This window comes from Elephantulus edwardii, unplaced genomic scaffold (genome assembly GCF_000299155.1).
Source record: "Elephantulus edwardii isolate Elephantulus edwardi_28Jun2011 unplaced genomic scaffold, EleEdw1.0 scaffold00003, whole genome shotgun sequence".
In the NCBI taxonomy this organism is placed as follows: Eukaryota; Metazoa; Chordata; class Mammalia; order Macroscelidea; family Macroscelididae; genus Elephantulus; species Elephantulus edwardii.
Window position 1 is genome coordinate 32,898,140 of NW_006399753.1, and position 23,589 is coordinate 32,921,728.

Here is a 23,589-nt window from a genome sequence, read left to right on the forward strand (position 1 = left end):
CAACATTGAAAACAAACATTGCCTTCATTTTAACCCAATTCTGGTTATTAAGTCGAGAATAGGGAGCCGTCATGGTTTGATGGATCTGTGCAGCCAACCCAAAGGTATGGTGAACTCAAACTCACTAAATGTTCCATGGGAGAAAGATGGGCAATTTCTACCTGTGTGATAGACAATCTATGAAAACTCACTGCAGCTATGAGTCATACCTGGAATACTACTAGTCAGGAGTAAGTGGCCTTACACCATCTCATGCCATGGCCATTGCACTGAAGCTAGGAACTCAGCACCTATTCACAGATGGGAAACATTTTAAAAAACATTATTTTACTTCTTTGAACCATGGATTCCTGAAAAAAGTACAATATATCTACCTCACAGAATCGATGCATAATTGTAGAGTTACACACAAAGCCTACATTTTACTTTGCCACATTCCTTTTTCTACAGGCAACGATGTTGTCTGATCTGCCTTAATGAAGCCATCGGCTGTACACATACTTGCCTTAGGCTTCTGTGTTCCCAGATGTTGGACTCAGGAAAGTGCCCAATAAACATTTGTTTCAATACCAACACATCTGGGAGAAGACCTTTAGGATCTTTAGTAACACTTAATAAACTGAGCAGTGGCATCTGCTCATAAATTTTAACATCTGATGTCAGTCATTTTTGTCAAATGCATAAAAGAACAAAGCACAGAAACATGCTCTGGAGTGTTGCAAAGGGAGGTAAGATACCTACCATTCCTGCCTTCAAAAAAGTTTATAAATAAACTAAAGAAGTGTTACAAAAGAGATCTAGAAGGCAAGAATATTAAGATAAAAGCTAAGATTTATATTCTTTTTAAAAGCGAAGAATGGATGAGATAGGTAAGATGAAAGAGTAAGGCAGGGACTCGATGGATCAGCGCCATTGAATGTCGATTATGTTCGAAACCACCAGCTGCTCTGCAGGAGAAAGATGGAAAATTTCCTCTTGTGCAATTTATAGCCTCTGAAAACCCACTAGAGGGTCAGTTATGGTTGGTTCTGAGTTGGTATACAACAAACACCATAGGGAGTTGTGATGGTAACCAAGTGAATGCACCCTTTTGGAAGTTTTAATCCAACAGCTGCCCTGGTAGGACAGAGGCTTGTGGAGACAGGCAATTTCCTTCATGTGACTCAGACGCCAATGAAGCTATGAGTCAGTTTCAACTCAACAGCATTGAATTTGAATTTGATTACTTAAAGTTCTTAATATAAAAAATCAAATGCTGTAGTATATAATTAAGCATCATTTATAATTCATATTGCCTTAGTATTTCTGTTTCTACCTTTTTTTTTTTAACATCTCCACTACCCTTCCATGACTTCCATATCAGGCTATTTACGTGGTTCCAAATATGGTGCTCATTAAATGTGTCAAGTTTCTACTATGCCAAACATCTTTACTTTTTTCATTTCATCTTTATTTCAAAACTGCCAGGCCTTTGAGGTATTAATTTCTCTATTAAATTTCTTTTATTATTTTAATTTATCTTCTTCACTACTCAAATTTATATTCTTGTTATTTACAATTTTGTTGTTGTTGTTGTTGTTAAGTACCATTGAGTTGGAACTGACCCATACCTGACCCTCTAGTGTGTTTTCAGAGGTAGTAGATTCCCACAGAAGGAGATTGTCTCTCTTTCTCCTACAGAACACCAGGTGGATTAGAATTGTATTTGGGTTGGCAGTGCAATATAAGAGGAAGACTTATTATCAATCTGTATTATACAGATGATACAACCTTGCTTGCTGAATGTGAAGAAGACTTAAAATACTTGCTACCAAAGATCAAGGACTATAGCCTTCAATATGGATTGCATCTCAACATTAATAAGACAAAAATCTACTGGACCAAGAAGCAACATCACGATAGATATAGAGAAGACTGAAATTGTCAAAACTTCATCTTACAATAAACTCTTGATACAACAAGTCAGGAGATCAGCAGATGTGTTGCATTGGGAAATTCTGTTTTCAGGGACCTCTCAAATCTCAGAGGAACAATGATGTCAGTTTAGCATAATTTTAAGGCATGCTTGATTCAAACCAAGGCCTTTTCAATCACTTGCTATATGAGAGAGGTGGACAATGAATAAGGATGACAAAAGAAGAATTGATGCCTTTGTGTTGTGGTATTGGATAAGAGTATTGAATATCTTGTGGACTGTCAAAAGACCAAATAGATGTGTCCTGGAGAAAGTGCAGCCCGAATGCTCATTGGAGGCAAGAATGGCAAAGCTTCATCTCATATAACTTGACATGTTCCTAGGAGAAGCTATTCCTTTGAGAGGTGCATCATGCTAGGAAGGGTGGAAGTGAGTGAAGGAGAGGGATGCTCTTAATAAGATGGACTGAGATGGTGACAGCAGCAATGGGTTCAACTGTGACAGAGACACTGAGGTTGGAATATGACAGGACAGGGTTCAGCTCTATTGTTCATAGGGTTGCTATGAGTGTACTCGGCATCACCCAGCAACAACAGGCCACCAAAGCTCCCTAGTGACTGTTTTAATTATTGACAATCCAAGACTTAAATCACACTTATACTACAATATTTATCTCACCTTAGAAGCAAAGATCATGGTCCTCTATTCCCATCTCCAGCACAAAAACTGGTAATAATATGACGACAGACCTGAATTTGAAAAATGGTTTTATTGGAGAATACCAATTTAGATCTATAAAATAAAGTATTATCAGTAATATTTGAATATTGAGCTTCTTGATAGTAGACATTTAGGAAATTTTCATATTTTCCAAATTGCTGTCTTAAAACTTTGACTTGTTTCTAATTTTATCTCTTTGTATAAATGGTTCTAATTTTGTTTCATTGTATAAATAAGTGATCTTGAAAAATCTGGAGAGCAATCTTGCAACGATAACAGTAAAGTGAACATGGGTAAACAGATTAAACTAGACAAAGATAAGTAAGTAAAGATAGGAAACAGAATAAGCCACAATTTTAAGAGTTGAGAAAAAAAAATCCAAGTTACATAAGATTGTATTGAAGTATATGTCATTTGTGAACCAACAGTATAAAATTTTTTGTTGAACTATAGGTTTAAATTACATCAGGAAGACATTGAAATCAGATTTAGGGGAAACTTACCAACACTGAGCAATGTTAGCTAAAGGGTAGTAGCAATAACAAGGGAACCAATACTACCTCCCCTATTTCACTAAATGATTTTTAGTCAACAGAAAAATACTAATCAACACATTAGAGTTCTGAATGCAGTTATCTGTACAATATCCTGTAAATGATTAGAAAAATAAATAATGCTATCATCTGACTCATTGTTAAAAAAAGTGCCAAATTTTAGGAAATGTTTTTCTCATTAGAGAAAAAAACAAATGTCTTAAGAAGTACCAATAATTGTTAACTATTAATGACTAGGGTTGGTATAATAGAATTGATGCTTTCAAGTTGCAGTGCTGGAGAAGAGTACTGAATATACCAAGGACAGACCAGTCCTTGGAAAAGGGACATCAACATCATGCTTGAGAGGGTGGAGGGACAGTGCAGGACAGGAAGACCCTTGATGAGACGGATTGACTCAGTGACTGGGGTATTGGGGGTAGGTGTTTTGGAGATGATGAAGTTGGGTCAGGATAGAGCAGAGTTCAGAGCTGTTGTGCACAGGGTTGCTATGAGTCACAAGTGACTCAACAGCACTTAACAATAAGAACAACAATCATCAAGTCAGAACCAATTCATACCTGGACTTCCAACAGGTTTTCAGAGGCAGTAAATCATGTAGGAGGAGACTGCCTATGTTTTTCTTATAGAGCAGCTGGTGGATTTGAACCATATGCCTTCAAGTTAGCAGCACAGCTCCTTACCACTAAGTTACCAGAACTCTCAATAAGAGGGAATCTTATTAATCACCTTAGAAGCTTTCACTGATCATGGAAATGCCATTTGTACTCAACTCATGGCTCTCCATGAAAATGATAATATATATTCTAGCTAAAATAGTATATAAGTTACTGCTGAGCCAACTTCTGCTCTAGCTCTCTTTCATCATTTTCTATTAATAAAGTTCAAATTGCTAGAACAACCTTTAGATGTCTATATCATCAAGTTTTCTTAACTTTTTGAATATATAGCTTAAATATTATGTCCAATCAAAATTTTCTACATTGACTTACTGAGTAATACTGTGAGAAAATACACACACGTACACACATACAACTTTACATCACAATTTAAAATGTGCAAGGACATTAATATATTTATAATATTTATTTTCACATAACATTTCTTAGTTGTGAAAAACACAATATCCTAGTCACATTTACACATTACTTAAACTTTGCAATAAATTACATTCGAGATATTCAGCAATTTTGACCAGGAATTGGAAATTAGGAGTAAATATATAACAGTACATTTTTCTTATATTTATATGATTTCAAAATATTAAGATTAACTTAAGAATAGCATTAAAATTCACACAAGAACATAGTAACTATAAAAATACTCAGAAATACAGAATTTCATTGGATATGATTGCTATATTCAAATTGGTGATCATGTGACGCTTTTAATTCACTATGATCATTTTTAACAGAACAGTTTAAAATATATTAAAACACTAGGAGGCTGCTTTTAGGACTGACTGGCAAGTACAGCAAGTCTAAATCATATAATAATGAAAATGCTTACATTATAGTATAGTATCTTTATTATAAAATACACAAAGGCAACACATTTGTAATGGGAAGTTTCTATATCTTACCTTGGCATTTATAAATACAAACTTTATGAATGTAAATTGTTCTTCCCATAATATATGTTTCATAAAAATTGAAAGGATTGTGAGGGGAATTTTTCTGAAGGCATCAAAATGTTGAACTGAATGGAGGATTTCTCTTTCTTTTTGCCTCTCCCTTATTAAATCACAAAAGGACTTTTTTTTCATTTTTCACTTTGGATGTGCGCTACCCTCAGAGTAAGTAATTGTTTGGAACAACCACATGGCCCTGCATTGTTGTAAAACTGGACACTGAAGTAGTATAATGTTGATGATCACTAGTGACTTTTAGGAACTCTGAGGCTTAGTCTTTATTAGTTTCAATTTCATTTATAATGACATTAAATAGTGATTTTTAATAATTATAAAAAATTCTTAACTTTACTTCCCCATGTATAAGTTTAGCAAAGATGGATTGGACTGAAATAGATACAGACCCTTCTCAAACAGAAGTTGAAATTTTCATTCAAAAGATTATTTTTCCACGTCATGCATTTAATAAAAAAGTGGAAAAGAGCTTTGCAGGAAAAAAAAAATTTACAATTGGAGATCTGTCAAACATTAGGATGTGACTCAGAAGCAGCATTAAGTAGCACATGATTATTAACGGTTGAAATCTGCACAGGAGTGAAATTTCACGTACAATTCATCATGTGGCATTCCACAAGTATGTATATGATAGGTCTATTGGGAAAATATTTGTTTAGGGGGAGAAATTTATCAGCAAATTGATAAAGGTTTGTATTGAAAATCCCACAAAACTATTACAAAGTTTTCCTATAGCATCCCATACAAGCCAAGGATTTTATCATATAATCAAACTTGAATTTTAAACAAATCTACTTGGCATTTTGCATTTGTGTCTGATTCTTTTTAACAAATTGTGAAGAGGTTTCTATTTTTTTCAAATGACTTTCAGTTTTAGCTACATATAAATTCCTAAGTATTAAACGTATCATATTAAATCAAGGAAATGCATAAATACAATTATTTAAAAAAAGCTTTCAGACTAACTTTTTGATTTGGGCCTCTTTAAATAAGTCACTAATGTTAAGCTATAAAAAATAAAAAGAAGTAAGACTACCTTTCAAAATTCTTCTGAATGAAATTATCAGGCATCTTCAGGTCACTAAAGTAGGAAAATACAAACTAGATAAATATGACTTATCTTTTTAAGAAAGCTATTGCTCTCGTGAAACTGACAATGAGAATCCAATGTTTGCAAATGTCTAACAGAGCAAGGAACACAAAGGTTCTTACATTAGCTATTGCATATTCTCACAAGGGTGTCTCACTGCTCAGAGTTTAAACACAGAAATGAAACAAGTATTGCACTACTTACAGTATGAAGGTGGATTTGGGATGAGAGACAGAATTTACAATGTATGATCAAAGTAGTTTTATTAATAATTAATTGTGGCACTCTTCTCATATATTTTAAAAAATAAATTGAAGATCAAGTCATAGACAAGTCTCCCTGTCAACACCTTTCCCTGAGTCAGCTTTCTTCTCTTTTCGGCTTTCATTGCTATGGAAGGAAAAGGAGAAATGTATTACAGCAATCCTGTGTGGTAACTGTGAGAACTGCTTTCTCAGATACCAAACCCATCAACCCCAAAGCCCCACCAGAGCCTTTAGGCATTGCTCTCTCATGCTGTGAAGCATAGATTGATAGCAACAAATCCTCTGTGCTCAATGGGATAGAAACCAAGAACTGAAAGAAAAACAAACAAATAAGAAATCAACCAGACATTTTTCCCCCAAACAGTTCTGAAAGCATGCAAAATTAATACCCTGGTCTTCATTTGGGCAAATATATCACTGATTGTTGAAAATGCTAGGCATGCCCCCATTTTAAGACAGACCCAACACTAGTAAGTGACACAAACAAGACATCACAGAAGGCATTTCTGGGTCCTGTTGCAAGCGCTCCATCCTTTATGACAGGAAGCTCCTTGGGGAGGATTATGTCTTGGGCTCCACTGGTTTAGAGGAGGGGGTCACACTGCACACTTGGCTCCAGATACCTATTGTCTCCCTTTCTTCACAAACTATTGCCTGTCAATGCTCCATCTCAATCTTCTCAGAATAAACACACTCCAAAGTAACTCTTATTCTGTCTCACTTCACCAGTTAACTTCACAGTGGGATAACCGACAAAAGGACTCTATCATGTTTATCTACTTTTTAAAAATAGTTTTCTTTCCATTTACAATTTTCCTATTTTCACGTTGATAGTTTTCATGAACAATTCATATAAAGTGCTCAGAGGCATGGAGTTCACACAGAGCAGAGTGTAAGCTTCCAGAGGGGGAAGAAGAGCTCATTCCCCAGCTGCTCCCAGCACATGTCAAGTCCACTCATCTGTAGCCTCTCTGGCTCTGACATGAAAGACAGCCAGCAGTGGGCCTTGAAGGCCATCAGCTGGAAGAACCCCCCCCATTTTTTACTATTATTTTGACCTTACATGCAAATATATAAAATAATTGGTAGTGGAGGAATCCTTGGTTTTATAAATTTTCAGAGTAACAAAAGGACAGGTAAGCCCCCTTTTCCCTTTTTTATAGGCCTCCTGTGCAGCTGATTCCTCAGTGGTCAATAACTTAGACACATTCTAAGAGCGTGCTTTTTAAATTGTTTTTCCTCCAATTCAAGCTAGAAACAGCCCTTCTCAGTTGTCACCACCACCCGGCACCATCAGGTAAGAAGTGCCGGAGCTTCTGCCATCTGTGGCACGCTGCCAGCACTGAGAGCTGGTGTGAGCGAGTGTCTATGGCACCCGGGTTTATGCCTGCCACACTTCTCAGCACATACTACTTACAGGTCAGAGCAAAGCCACTTTTTTTCACTTTTCTTTTCTCTTTCCATGAGAAGAGATGACAGTGTGCACATGATGTGTTGAGAGCCTTAACTCTGTATTTTTAACTCCTCTATCTGTATGACTCACTTTCTTCTACTTAAAGTTCTTTTCATTTGACAAGTGACAGCTTCCCTGCTTTCCAAATTAACTTTTCCTTGGACTCTACCTGGCTCCCAGTCTCGTCTGCCAAACAGACCCAATGAAAGGGGCAGCCCAGTGCACTGCAGAACACCTAGGCTTGGAGTTGGATGGCATGGCTCTAGTTATCAGAAGCTAAGGAAGACTGTCTATCTTCACACTACTTATGTAATTGCCCTGGGGCTTGGTTTCTTCATCTGTAAAATTAAGTTTGGACTTGATTGTTTCTAGGTTCTCTTTTAGTTTAAATTCCGGAAATCTGAGACAAGGATTTCCAGTTCCAATGGGCTCTACTGTTTCAAAGATACAATGACCAATCCTTATATTTAAGAACATCTGTATGAGTTTGTGATGGAAGTGGGAAAATTCATATGTCTATGAGGCAGTCGTCAGAACAGAGCAAGGAAACACTACATGGTTCAAAATTGGGAAGGGTGTATGCTGGGGATGTGTCCTGTCTCCATACCTTTTCAACCTGTATACAGAACATAATATCCAGGAGGCTGGGCTCTATGAGGAGAAATGTGGAGTCAAGATTGGTGGACGATTTATCAACAATCTGCGTTATGCAGATGACACAACTCTGCTTGCTGCAACTGAAGAGGACATGAAGCACCTGCTGCAGAGTGTCAAGGACTGCAGCCTCCAATATGGATTGAGGTTCAATGTCAAGAAGACAAAGATTCTCACCACTGGACCAACTGGCAGCATCAGAATGGATGAAGAGATTGAGATTTGTTCACAGCTTTAGTTTGTTTGGCTCCATAGTCAACACTCTTGGCACCAGTAGCCAGGAAATGAAGACATATTGCCATGAAAAAATCTGCTGTTAGGGACCTCTCCAAAGTACTGAAGAGCAATGGTGTCTCTCTGGAGACTAAGATGCATCTGATACAGGCCATGGTCTTTACTATCACTTGTTATGCATCAGAGAGTTGGATAGTGACTAAGGAGGATAGAAGGAAAATTGACGTCTTTGAGGTGTGGTGTTGGATAGAGTATTGAGGGTACCATGGACGGCTAAGAAAAGAAACAGATTCATCCTGGAAAGGGTTAAACTGGGTGGCTCCTTGGAGGCAAGGATTCTGAGGCTCCTTCTAACATACTTTGGACATGTTGTAAGGAGGGACCAGTTCTTGGAGAGGGACATAATGCTTGGGAGGGTGGAGGGACAGCACAGGAGGGGAAGACCCTCTATGAGGTGGATTGATTCAGTGTCTGGGGTAATCAGGATGGCAATGTCAGAGACAGTGTGATTGGCACAGGACAGAGCGGAGTTTAGGGTTGTTGTACATAGGGTCACTATGAGTCGCAAGCGACTCAATGGCACAGAACAACAACAACGTATGTTCAATGCCTATGTGTATAATACTTTAGAGTATAGGACGCACTCCATAATCTTTCAAAAATTAATGGATTCCAAATACTACTAGTACTCCCAAAGTTGTGTAAAAGATATTCAGAATGCTGACTTGGTTCACAGTAACTGACTCGGTTACTCCCAATGCCATGCTTTGTTCATGCTGGTTGTTTGGTTCAAACCAATAGCTGCTTAAATTGCTAGGCATTTCTTTTTATGTTTTAAAAGCAATAGGTTTAGTGTCACATTAGATTTTATCAAGGTATAAAAAAGAAATTTTATAATCATCTTAAGGTTACTATAAAAATAGAATCAGTGCACATGTCTTTACGATGGCTATTACTCTCTTTCTTCCTACATTCATTTTTCTGGATGGCAATCAAATCTCAATATTCATTATAACAAACATACATTGCATATCTAATTTCTACCATCATAATAAAAATATATCTGTTGACTGTTCATCTATTATATGCCAGGAATTCTTAAGGACTAGAGATAAAAGATGAATGGGACTGTTTTAGTCCTTGAGAAGTTCTCCTCATTTACTATTTCAATATCCAACATTCTGTACTTAAGACCATGGTATAGAACCTATCATTCTAGTATATTTACACACTAGTGACATAATTCTGGCAGTACAGAGGCAGTACAAGGCAAGAACAGCACTGGCTGTGATGATGAAACTTGTAACATCAGTTGGGCAGGCCCATGACTCTCAGTTGCTTGGAAGTTATACAATGATGTAGCTCTCCAGTTATTTAATCCCATAGGTTGGAAGTTAGATAACAATATAGTCATTTTGTGTTTTGTGATAAAACATGGTCATCCTCCGTTTTTACATAATAGTTATTTCAAGTAACAACCTACTTTGGTTTTTTTGTTTTTTTTTTTTAAGTAACCATGTCCATAATTAAGGAGACTGTACATAAGGGAGTAATATAGCATGAGAGAGCAAATACCGTGCACTCTGAAGCTGTCAAATGACTTATGAAACGTACTTTTCCAATATTACTCATAACAACAACTAAGTGGCTATTAGAAATAATACCAAAAGTCATGAAAAGAATCCCCCCTTAAAGAAAAACAAACTTAAAATTCATTGCCATTGAGGCAGAACCAACCCAGAGCTGGCCCTTCATTAGATTTCTGAGGCTGTAAATCACACAGGAGTAGATTGCTCATCTTTCTCCCTTGAACTCATTGATGGATTTGAACCATCAGAGAGGAGCCTTTGGCTCCAGTGAAAAGACCCACATCTAAGTAATTAGAGGAAAGAATAATTCAGGACAAAAGGGTGGACAGCAGCACAAGGAGGGTGGTCTCTCTCAGAGTCTAGCTTCTGTTACCAAGGCAAATTTCGGTGCTGCTTTTCTTAGCAGTCCAGCAGTTGTTAACCTATTCTGGTGCAATGTTGGTGTTTTTTTTTTCCTGGCTATATGATAATCTTATTCCTTGTGAACTTTTAAGTTATTTTACTTATTAATTGCTGAGGATATACTCAGCAGTACACATCAATCCAACAATTTCTATGTGAAAAACTCAGTGACATTGATTGCATTTCCACCCTCTTGTTCAGAGTTGTTCATCCCATTAACATAAACTCACTGCCCCTAAGCTTTTAATTAAACTTGTTTTCACTAGTATATTCAGAATGATACAAGGAGAGCTTATCCTGTACATTCACTGTTAAACAAGGTTCAAAATTAGATTCTGCAAATGTGGTAGAATTTGCAGTTAATTCTTTCTTAGATTCTCCTTTTTGCTATATTAGGCAAATACTTCCAACAATGTGAAAGGAATGAAATAACTGATACAATACAACTGCTATTCCAAACACAACTAAGAAAAGGCAGCTAGGTTTCTCTCACAGATACACAAGACGTTGAACAAAGGGTGTTAGAACAGACAACAACTAGCTGGGTATAAAATGCTGAATGGAAATCAGCATAGGTCTCAGCTGACAAGATCCTGGTAACCTGCTCTTTACGTCTTTGGGACCAACAGTTATTCAACATGTATCAAGTTTTTCCACAGTTCCAGGTTAATACAAATGCCATATTTAATGCCTTAAATATATACCAAGAGAAATGAATTGGCTTAAAAAATTGTTATTAGTTTTGAGAGGTATATTTAGTTGCCAGTTATTTTTAGAGATATTTTAACACAGAAAATTACTAATTTTATCACATTGAAAAGTAAAGAGAGTTGGGTAAACTTTCACTTTAGCAGTATTTTGGACCTTATATTGATGGAATAGATGGTCAAACAATAAGAAACAAATAATTATGTAAAGAATATTCAAAACTAGGGTTTTCTGATGAAAGTCATTATTTGGCATTGCTATTTATTTTGGGAATTATCTGAAATATCATGTTATAAAAAAGTTTGTGTGGATCAAAGGAAAAAAAGAGGAAGTTTGATGTATAGAACACAGAAGAAACTAAATCTACAATTCTGATTTTCTCAAATTCCCCACACATTTCTCATGGCTAGAATTTTATTTTAAACCTCAAATCTAGATTTCATATTTTTCAAATATCAGACAAAGCCATATTTTCAATATAAAAAAAGTCCTCCAGCTCATATTTCACTGGTTTTGAGAAGTTACTCTTCTTATAATGTACTGATTTTTTTTAAGAGTTCCAGCAAAACAATCACTTTGAGGATGATTCTATTCCACTGTAAATGGGGTCTTTGGAAAATGAAGATAAAAATAGATATTTTAGAATAAAATGTTATTTATTGTTGAGCCAAGTAAGGAAATACATGAAGATTTTTCTACCCCCTATTAAAAGAAAGCAAACATAATCCCGAAGACTTCAAGAGAGTACTGAGTCCCTCTTATTACCTCCTTTATAGTAGGTGTTGGAGGTAATTGAGAGAAAGAGACAGAGTGTGTGTGAAGAAGGCAGGGAGAGAGATACAGAAGCTGAGAGCAAAAATGGGGACTAAGTCCACCTTCTGAAGGCTCTCTGGTCAACCACTGTTTGCCTTGTTTATGCTATATGGGATAGAGACAACACTGAAGCAACATGCTATTTTGGGGAGACAAAGACCAGCAGCAACATGCACATATTCCAAGTTGAATGTAATCTCCTTCTCTAGCTCTTGTTTCTAAATGTTTTCCATAAAGTCAGATAAAGTAGCAGGTATGGACTCAGGATGCTGCATAAATGGGAGTTCATAGCTCTGCAATTGCTTAATTTAAGGAATGTACTTTCTTTTATCTGCTGTAGAAATTTTATGCCATTACTATATGCAGTTATGTGGTCTTTATTGATTTATGTAGGATACATTTGTACAAGTCTTGTAGGGGAAACTTTTTAAATTAAGTTTTAAGCCTTCTTATAGGGAAGAATAGACACAAAAACACACATACAACATGATAGAAGATCTGAGTCCAGGATTCTCCATGCCTTTTGTCTCCCCAGAATGCACACAGAGGACATGGGCTGACTAGGATTTTGGAAGACACCATTTAACAAAAGGATATGCAACCAAGAAGCAGGTTTGAGGGAGTGGGTCTTACCTTTGGGGAATCAGCTTCTAGAGTGATTAGGAAGGGGAGCTTATGACAAAAAAAAATGTAATACAAAAATTAAGTAGAAAATGTTAATTTAAGGTTATGAAAATAAAAGAACTTAATAAATACAGTAAATACTGTCCCAAATCCCTAAAAAATAATTTCTAGCAAAATACAGGAATCCCTTTTTTCTTCAGACCAGCATCTAAGATTGGATGCTTTAAATTCTTACATATAAAGTCTGAAAATTTATGATGATTCTGGATATTTAAAGATAAACTCTTCCCCCAGCATGCATTTAAAACTATTATTTGTAACTACAAGAATTGTTTGTGTGCTTACACACAGAGAAGTAAAAATGGACAGGACTTACTGAGTTAAGTTTTTGGGTTAGGGGTTAGGGCAGATTTTCAGAGGGTTGTTATAGGGGGATCGGAAATCTATTAAATAGGAAATCTCCAACACACTTGCCATGAGTTTTTAAAGAGATAGGAGAGGGGTTACAAATTATGATCAGACGTCCGAGAGGGAGGATTCTGGACCAACTGTGATGAAGTAATGCAATAACATTTTACAGTAAGACAGTAGGTCAAAATGAGGGTCCAAAAATGTCAGGCACAGGGGATTCATTTGCAGCACCACTTCCCCTGCCATCGTAGTATAGTGTGAGCTTCCTATTTGAAAGGTAGATACTGGGGAGAAAACACCCAAACATTTGGGAGAATCACAACTTCTACCCACTTTAAAAAAATTTTCTGTAATACTTTGTATTCTAAACTTAATAGAAACCAGTATTCATTCTTTTGCTAGTGGTTTCATGTCATAAGAATGACTGGAATTGGCATATAATCTCATCATGTTAAAATTCAAACCTTTTAGAAGGAAAGCTTGACTCCTTATCTTTTGAGTTATCAGCAGTAATCAGAAGATTTCTCCACAAAGCCGTCTTTGACATTTCATCAGAAATATTTATCACAGATGGATCATCTCTAGATCGTTTACCCAAAATGAAATAATAAAAATGAAATTAAGTAACAGCAAAGATTCTATGGTAGAAACTAAGCATGTACCTTTTGTACAGCATGTTTATAATTAAAAATGGAGAAATGTTAACATAGTTCTGTCAAGTATAAAAAAATTGTGAAAAATCTTAAAAAAAAAATCCTAGTTCTGTAACATTTGGCTACAATTTTCATAATTAATTTGAAATGAGAGAGATTAGGCCCTGCATGTTGATTGCTTAGTCCCTTGCCCCATCCCAAACAGAACTCAACAGTCTTACAAAATCTCCATCACATCACTACTCTGCTCAGAAGCCTGCAGTGGTTTAGCTGTACGCAGAATAAAAATTGAAGCCCTCACAAAGCCTATGAGATTCTAGGGTTCTGATACACTCTCTCTGACCTCATCTCCAGGTCCTTGCACCTTCCCGCTCCTCTCCAGCCATAATGGCCTCCATGTTGTTCTGGAAAGGATTAGCTAGCTGTGGCCTCAAGGCCTTTGTCCTTGCCCTCTCCTTTACCAGAATGCTTCTGCAAATACTGCAACTCTTCCTCTCTTTAGTGCAACGGTCACCTTCTCACAGAGGCTTTTTCTGGCTATGCCATTTAAAATAGCAATTTCAGTCCCTCCTAGTACTCTAATCTATTGTTTGTTTGCTTTTAGTTCCCTTTTTCATCATCCAATAAACTCTAGTATTGTAGTGGATAAGGAACAGCACTGTCAACCAAAGGCAGGCAGTTTGAATCCACAAGTTGCTCAATTGAAAGAAAGTTGAGCAATCTCCTCCAATACGAAAATCTTCTGAGAACCCATGTGGGGGCAGCTATTTGTTTGGTTTCTGTCCTTCCCCATTCCATTCTACTGCAATATGAACTTGATGAAAGCAGTGATCTTGACTAGAGCAGAACGTGGTATTCATTGTCCATCCAATTAATATTTATCAAATATATAATATCAGTCGTGCTTTAGATAAAACTGCTGCTAAATGAGTAGGGAACATGCAATTACTTTAGGTCTACATTAGGTCAGATGCCTTTAAAACTTTAATTTTTTTTTTTTTTTTTTTTTTTGGAAATTGGTATCAGTTAAGGTGGTATTTAGGATACATATGCCCTGGTCTAGAAATACAACTCAATAACAGAAATAACAAATCAGAATCCAAGTAAAATAACATTTCAGTGAGTCAGGAAAATGTATTCTTTTAACTTCATGTAAGAAAGAGATTCTTTTGTGAAAAAATCATGTCTACAGAGACCCTGGGTCGAGCTCACATGAGCTTCATTAACAGTTATCAACAAGAGTGCAACAAATTCAGTCTTTAGGAAGAATCCCTAAGAGTACAGAGAAAACCCACATCTTCTTCTATGTCATTTGGAAATGAGTTTTTCAGTTCTGCTAATTCGCCCAGGCCTTGGTCTGACTAGAAATCCAGTTTCCATCAACTGAGATAAATTTTTCCCAAAGAGTGCTATATGGAATACAAGCTTTTAATGATGTTTGTGATACCAAGTCTTGTTAGCATGAGTTCAGAAAATGCTGAATTAAAAAAAGTTAATTTTTAAGATGGAAATATAGCTTTGCTTTTTTGTTTGTTTTAATAATACAATATACAAGGTGAGTCTCCAAACTGGAATGCAGTATAGAGCATTTGCCAAACATGTTTAATGACAAAAATCTTTGGAGAGGCTCATTAGTACCACATGAGACTAATCTTCTATGGAATATACTTGAGAAAATAAATAGCTAATAGAATTTTAAAATTTAAATATTTAATTAAAAAAACAAAATTTGTATATACAGTTAATTGTCAGATTATAACAACAACAACAACAACAACAAAAAACATTAGAGATACAATTTTGGAAGTACATCCTAAAGATATGTTTCTATTCTGATATTTTAACACTATTGAAGGTTCCCTCCTCAGAGTAACTTTTCAACTTTTTATTGACATTGCCATAAATTATCCTGAAGCACCTTGAGACTATAAAATTACATAATGGCTGCTGCATAAATCAGAATTGTGCAAGAAAAATACTTAAACAAACCCAAAACAAACCAACAAAAAATATGTCATTTGGGACCAAGTACTTTGGGAGATGTATCATTATCTTAAAGGCTTTTTTACTTTCCTTTGCTATGTCTTTGTACACAAAGAAGATCAATTTTTTTTGTGAAGCTGCATGAATATTTTATAAAGTATTTTTCTAAACTAGTATGACTGAGTTCTACAACTCACAAATTGCCTCTTTTGGTGTGCTTTCTGGGAGCAAATGAATAACATTTATCTGTGATCAAGTTATTATCTCATTTATGCCAGAAGTTAATCTCGAACTATTTTCAGCAGTGCTGCTTACTGAAGTTATGAAGGGGTGATTTAATATGAATTATGAAATGAGAAGGAAAAACATCTGACTGCAACTTCCCATATACTGTCCCAACCTCACCCTGCCACAGGCAATAATTGCATAGATATTAATAAGACTTTGGTGATCTCATTCCTAGTTCCAATTTTTTCTTTCTATTGTATCCTAACTCCAACAAATCTCTACAGGGATCCACACAGCAGAAAAGTCGTAAAGCAAATACATAACAGCAAGGATTGTGCTTTTAAGTGCATATCTTACCTATAGTGCCCTTCCAATGGGAGTTGTACTGTACCCTCATCTTCCATCGCTAGCATACTTTGTTCTTCCTGGAAAGAGAAATGTGAAGTACATCAAATGAACCTGATGACTTCTCATTTTACATTAGAGAAGAAACATAGATTAATGTTTCATTATCTCATTAACCTCTGGACCTTCCACTTTGTTTGTGTTTATTAATGCTAGCACAGGCCCACTCAATAAAGCAGCAGCTACCGAGAACATAAGTAATTAACGAGAGACTCAAATCACAAAAGAATATAAATGCTAACAACAATCTTCTTCATGCCACACAATATAAAGTGTGGTTAATTCCCAAGTAGAGTTTGTTGTTGCTGTTGTTGTTTAAATTAAATTTTATAAAGATAATAAGTATGAGTAATGAAATATGTGTCATTGTCATAAATTCAAACTACTTTAGCAAGATGCTTTCCTAGGAGGAGACAGAGGAAGGATGTGTTTACAGTAGAGATTATCAAACTTTGCTTTATATAAGAATTATCTGGAGTGCTTGGTAAATCTCAAATTGCTCAGCTCCAACCTTACAAAAGATTCCTAGAATGGAGTAGTGCTTGAGGGGTGCTCCTCTTGGGACACGTTTTATGTTTTATTGACTATGCAGAGGCATTTGACTGTGCAGACCATAACAAATTATGGATAACATTGAGAAAAATGGGAATCCCAGTGCACTTAATTGTGCTCATGTGAAACGTATGCCTGAACCAAGAAGTTATCCAAATAGAATAAGGGAACACTACATGGTTTACTATTATGAAAGGTGTGTTCTAGGGCTATATATTTTATCTGTACCTTTTCAATCTGTATGTTGAGAAAATCGTTCTAGAAGCTGGACCATATGAAGAAGAATGTGGCATCAGGATTGGAAGAACTTAACAGCCTGTGTTATGCAGATGACACAAGCTTGCTTGTTGAAAGTGCAAAAGACTTAAAACACTTGGTTCACAGTATCAAAAACGATAGCCTTCATAGGCTATTGATACATTGGCTGCATCTTAACATCAAGAAGAAAAAAATTCTCACCACTGGACCAAAAAAGCAAGATGATTATAGATGAAGAAAGGTCTAAGGTTGTCAACAATTTCATCTTATTTGGATCCACAATCAACACCCAATGTAATGGCAGTCAAAAAATAGACAAGTTACATTTGGAAAATCTGCTGTCAAGGACCTCTCTAAAGCAATACAGAGTAAAGATGTTAGTTTGAAAACTAAGGTGAACTTGATCCAATCCATAGCCTGTCAATTACTTCCTGTGCACCTGAAAATTAGACAATGAATAAGGAAAGAAGAATAACAAATGCTTTTTAAGTGTGGTATTGAAGAAGAGTACTGACTATCCCACAGATCTCCAAAAGAACAAACAAGTCTATCTTGGAGGAAGTGCTACCAGTGTTCTCCTTAGAGGCAAGGATGATGAAACTTTACCTCATACTTTGGGCATGTTATCAGGAGGGGTCAGTCCCATGATGGGAAAGGTGTAGAGTCACAGAAGGAGAGGAAGATCTCCAACAAGATAAGGTGACACTGTGACTGCAACAATGGGCTTGAGTTTAATAGAGATGGTGAGAACAGTGCAGGACAGAGTCAAGTTCAGATCTGTTATTGCTATAAGTCCTAATTAACCTTATAGCAATCAACAACAATGTGGCATATTGTGGAGAAGGTATTGGACTGCTAACTTAAAGGTGTTTCAAATTCACCAGCTGCTCCTCTGAAAAAGTAAAAAAAAAAATATAGGCAGTGTTTTTCTAAAACCAGTCTGAGAAATCAGTGGAGAGTTGCTGTAAATTGAAATCCAATCCAATCTAATCCACAGCTGTCAATTTGATATGAGGTTTTCGTAGCAGGACACAAGAATTTGTATTTCTCACAAATTTATGATGTAGATTCTGCTGGTATGAAGATCACGCTCTGATCATACCATTCAAAAGATTTGGAGTGAAATAGTAGAAGCTCTCTTCCTCTATGGAACAAACATAGATAAGCCTGTATGGGACAAGAGATGGATAGTTGATTCCACTTTGACATATTTTAGATTGTGGTTTTATGGCCCAGGTTTCCTCCTATTATAACAATATTCCATGTTTTCCTGTCAAAGAATTTTAAAAGACAAGGACATAAATTAAAAGACTAAAGTATGTTTGATCCAGTATATGGTGTATTCAATTATTTCCTGTGCATCTGAAAGTTGTAAAATGGATAAGGATGACAAAAGAGTAATTGATGCCTTTGAACTGTTGTATTGGAAAAGAGTATTGAATTTATTAAGGACTTTCAAAAGAACAAATCTGTCTTCGAAGACATGCAGCTGGAGTACTCTTTAGAAGCATGGATGGTAAGATTTTATCTCATGCTTTCGGGCATCAGAAGGGACCAGTCTTGGAAAAGGATATCATGCTTGGAAACATAGGAGATAAGGATATTCTAGGAGATGAACTGACACAGCAATTGCAACAATTAAGCAGAACAGAGATTATAAGGCTGGCTCAGAATTGGTTGGGGTTTTTATCTGTTGTGCATAGGGTTACTACGAATCAGATTTGACTCCATGGCACCTAACAACAACAACAACAACCACCACCACCCTTCATTAAAGAGAGTAAATTATTCAGGTATTCATCTTTAACATTCCAAACAATACCTTGGGAATAATAGTCTAAAAAAAAGAAGAAGAAGAAGAAGAAGAAGAATATCCCAGCTATACTATCTGAATGTTCTGGTTTAACTTGTTTCAAGTATTGGAAAAGAAACTTGGTTATCTGTAATTAGAGCTCCTCTTCTACTTATAGATTTGTAGAACACCAGAGAGCAATTGTAGAGATCTGGTGGTAAGTGCACTGTCAGCTAAAAGGCTTGTGATTCAAACCTACCAGCTGCTTTGTGAAAGCAAGATAGGCAATCCCCTTCCATAAAATTTATTGCCTCTAAAAACCTCCTGGAGGGTCAGCTATGGGTTAGTTCTGACTTGATGGTGCATAACAACATAACAACCACCTAATTAATTTTTTCTAATAATCAATTAGCATTGCTCATATTCATAGGAGTAAGAAACTGTGTCACAATCCCCAAAGCATGCATTTCAAATCCACCAGCTGCTCCACAGAAGAAATATGGCCAATCTCCTCCCGCGTGGTTTAAACAGCCTCTGAAAACCCACTGGAGGGTCATTTATGAGTTGGTCCTGATATGATGGCAAAGAACAATAATAAAGAAATAGGATTTAAAGATAAATAATGAAGAACTACATGACTTCTTGTCCATATCTAAAGTGATAAAGGGCAGTATGTAGCTGTGGAATCTCATCTCCAGCCAGGAATTCAGCAGAGAGATAGACCAACTGGTTTAACTCATCTTCCAGACAGAGAAGACCTTTGGTCTTTATTCCTGGCTTCGTAGGTTCTTCCCAGGACATCAGTATGCAGACTGTAGCCCTCAACTCATACCATTCTACAGTCTGGAAAGCCTCTGATACTTTTTTTTTTGGTGGCCTAGTGGATAAGGAATTGTGCTGCCAACCCAATGACATGGTTCCAATCCATTACTTGCTCCATTGGAGAGAGACAGGCAATCTCCTCCAGTATGATATGTAGCCTCTGAAAATGTGCTGAAAAGTTAGCTATGAGTTGGTTCTAACTTGATGACACATAACAATCAAAGAAGCCAAGTACTTTGAAAACTCTTCTTCCACTAACCTATAAATCTGCCATGCAGTGTGAGGCAGGGATTATTTTAAACACTGAAGTGTTCTTTTTGCATATCCAATCTGCTGGCCAAGGAAGGAGCCTCTCTGCTGGGATTCTGGTCAGAGCACATACAGACAATCTATGTCCAGCCTGCACTGTGGAATAATTGAGAGCCCAAGAGACTGTTACTTTTCTGTTTTTACGTTTCTTCCCATAAACCATTATCCCTTTGTATTATGAAAATGAATTTTATTTTGATACTCTATCGCTCTTCAAAGATATAATGTGCTACCCAAATCTTTGATAAATGTCGATATTTGTAGAGGGGCTTCAGGCCTTTTGTTCATAGGGTCCCTATGAGTCGTACTCAACTTGAAGTCAATCAACAACAACAACAACCTTTAGTATTATGCCTATTTCCCTTGACAGGAATTTCTTTTGGCATCACTATTAGTATTGATTCAAGGTATCGAGGTTTGATAATATCCTTTACATTTTGAATACTAAGCAGAGAGAATCTTCAGCTTTGACTGTGATAGGCCTTTCAAGTGATTCAGTCATATGAGATGTAATATGTGAGACGTAAGACATTAATCACATTATCTTATATCCACATATGGAAAACATGGGCAGACCATATTCATCCTTGCAGGTGAAGAAGGAGGCCTTTCCTATAGAACCAGGTACCTAAATGCACAGGGAGGGGCATAAAGAAAAGACATTTTCTACATTCTCCAACACTGCAAGTAAAACCAAGATAAAAGCAAAATAGAAATCTTTTCTTATATGTCTATTAAATGGTAAGCCATGTATACAATGTCTTTTCTCACCAACTCAGAATAAAAGATCAAGATTGCAGGTGGAGAGGTATAACAATGAGTTAAACCAAAGAAACTGAAGGAAATAACAATATTGTCAGTGCTTAGGTTATCTGGTGGCAGAGAGGTAGATTCTATCTACCAGAAAACAAACAACAACAAACAAGGACCAACACTTTGTGAACAATCTTGTTTTTCCCTCAGATGATTTTCCACTTTTCTCTTTCAATAATTATTTTGCACTCTGTGGCTTGTTAGCATGCGTGGGCTTTATACTAGTCATAATTCTATCCAAACAAAAGCTCATCACCTCTAAAGATAGCATTTTCCAGCCATGCTTATCTGTAGAGAAGGGTGGCAGAGCAGCCGCTGCCTTTAGTGCCAGAAGGAAGCTGGGTGGGCCCCAGAGCGCGGGATGGCCGGCTTGCTGCAGCCCAGGCAGCACTGTGAAGAAGCCAAAAACTGAGACTTTCTGGGAAGAAGCAGAGTCAAATCAGGCACTAGTGATCACGACAAGCACAACCGAGTTTATCTCAATCATTCAGGAGAAGTGTTGCTGCTGTTGATTGCTTCCGAGTTGAGTACGACTCATAGTGACCCTATGAACAAAAGGCCTGACGCCCCTCTACAATTATCGACATTTAGCAAAGTTCATAGAGTTTCCAGGGGTATGTTGTTTAGGAAGTGAATGCCCCTCCTGCTTCTAAACCGGTCATAAAATGTTATTGGTTGAGTTGCGTGCGATGCATAGCGACCCTATGTATAAGGGAGTGAGAAAAGAGAAAGCTAACCTGTGTTGCTGTTATGTGCTGTCAAGTAACTTGCTATTGACAGTGCCTCTGTGTACAAGAGCTTTGAATCCTGCTCTATCTTAAGCCAAATTCATTGTCTCCAACACACCTATCCCCATTACTCTCAGTCACTGAGTCAATCCATCTCATCCAGGGTCTTCCTCTCTTGCATTATCCCTTCACCCTTCCAAGTATGATCTCCTTCTCCAAACTGGTCCCTCCTGGCAATATACCTAAAGTACAGGAGATGATGGACCTTCAAAATCTTTGTCTTCATAGAGCAGTCTAGTTTCACCCTCCCCAGGACAGACTTGTTTGTTCTTTAGCAGTCCATGATATGCTCAGTACTCTTCTTCAGTACCACAACTCAAAGGCATTGATTCTCCTTCTATCATCCTTATCTACTACTACCTTTATCTTCCATTTTGTAAATCAGAAACATCTCAAAATGACATCCATTTGTTGTTTATTGTTGCTGCTATTGTTGTTAGGTGCCATCAAGCCGCTTGCAACTTATAGCGACCATATGTGCAACAGCTTTGAACCCTGCTCTATCTTGTGTCAATCGTATTGTCTCTGACACATCTACCCCTATTTCCCCAGTCACTGAATCAATCCATCTCATCAAGGGTCTTTGTCTCTTGTGCTATCCCTTCACCCTCCCAAATATGATGTCCCTCTCCAAGGACACGTCCCTCCTTTCAACATGTCCAAAGCATGTCAAACAAAGCCTCAGAATCCTTGCCTCCAAGGAGTAGCCTGGTTTACTCTCTCCAGGCTGAACCTGTTTGCTCTCCTAGCAGCCAATGGTACATTCATACTCTTCTCCAGCAACACACCTCAATGGTATCAATTTTCCTTCTACCATCCCTAGTCATTGCCCAGTTTTCTGATACTAATCAAGTAATTGCAAGGTCTATGGCCTGGATCAGGGATACATTAGTCTCCAGAATGAAACTGTTGCTCTTCAGTAGTCTGGAGTAGTCTCTGACAACTGACTTTCCCAATGTAATCCATCTTTTGATTTCCTGGCTGCTGGTACCAAGAGTGTTGATTGTGGAGCCAAGCAAACTAAAGCTGTTAACAATTTCAATCTCTTCACCATCTATCACCTAGCATTAGCTGTGATATCCCTGGTACCATAGCCTCTTCTAAACTCAGCCTGCAAATCTGGACGTTCTCTGTTGATATGCTGTTCCAGTTGTTTTAGGATAATTTTCAACAGGATCTTGCTTGCCTGTGATACTAATGATATAGTTCAATAATTTCTACATTCTGTCTGGTCACCTTTTTTGGAATAGGAACAAATCTCTTCCAGTCAGTTGGCTAGGTGGTTGTTCTCCAAATTTCTTGGTACAACTTGATGAGCACATCCAGGCCAGCATCTATTTGTTGAAATATGTCAATTGGTATGCCATCAGTTCCTGGAGTCTTGTTTTTGTCAATTCCTTCAGAGCAGTTTGAATTTCTTTCTTCATCACAGGCTCTTGCTCAAATTTTGTTTCATGACATTCTTCTGTGTCAGCCAATTCCTTTTGGTGCAATGACTCTGTATACTCCTTCCATCTTTTTGTAATGCTTCCTGAATTATTTAATATTCTGCCCAAAGTATACTTAAGTATTGGAACTCAAGGTTTTAATTTGTTCTTCAGTTTCTTTAGCTTACCAAATGCTGATTGAGATCAGCACTTTTTATGTTCTGACTCCAGTTCTTTGCACATTTCATTATAATACTTTACTTTGTCTTCGTGTGCTGCTCATTTTTTTTTTCAAATTTAGGTTCTTTATTTTTCATTTCAATGAACATCTACAGAGATTTTGGGATTCCATTCATTCATTGTTGCACCCTTTTCCCCGCACAAACCCCTCCCTCCTCCCCCCCTTTTGCTCCTCTCCTTGAAAAACAAAAGGAAAACTGCCTCATTGGTACACAATCCCCCCCGCACCTCCCCAAACCCC

General features: G+C 37.0%; 1 protein-coding gene across 1 annotated transcript in view; it reads right to left on the reverse strand.

The window, feature by feature from the left end:
* Positions 1-6,247: 6,247 nt before the first annotated feature.
* The window catches only part of SLC4A10 (solute carrier family 4, sodium bicarbonate transporter, member 10), a 315,078-nt gene continuing 297,736 nt past the window's right edge, over positions 6,248-23,589 (reverse strand). Inside the window, exons 25-27 of the mRNA XM_006879486.1 lie at positions 16,300-16,367; positions 13,543-13,659; positions 6,248-6,314 (exon numbers count right to left, since the gene is read on the reverse strand). Of these exons, the coding sequence (XP_006879548.1) occupies positions 6,248-6,314; positions 13,543-13,659; positions 16,300-16,367 (252 nt within the window). The remainder of the gene's footprint in view (positions 6,315-13,542; positions 13,660-16,299; positions 16,368-23,589) is intronic.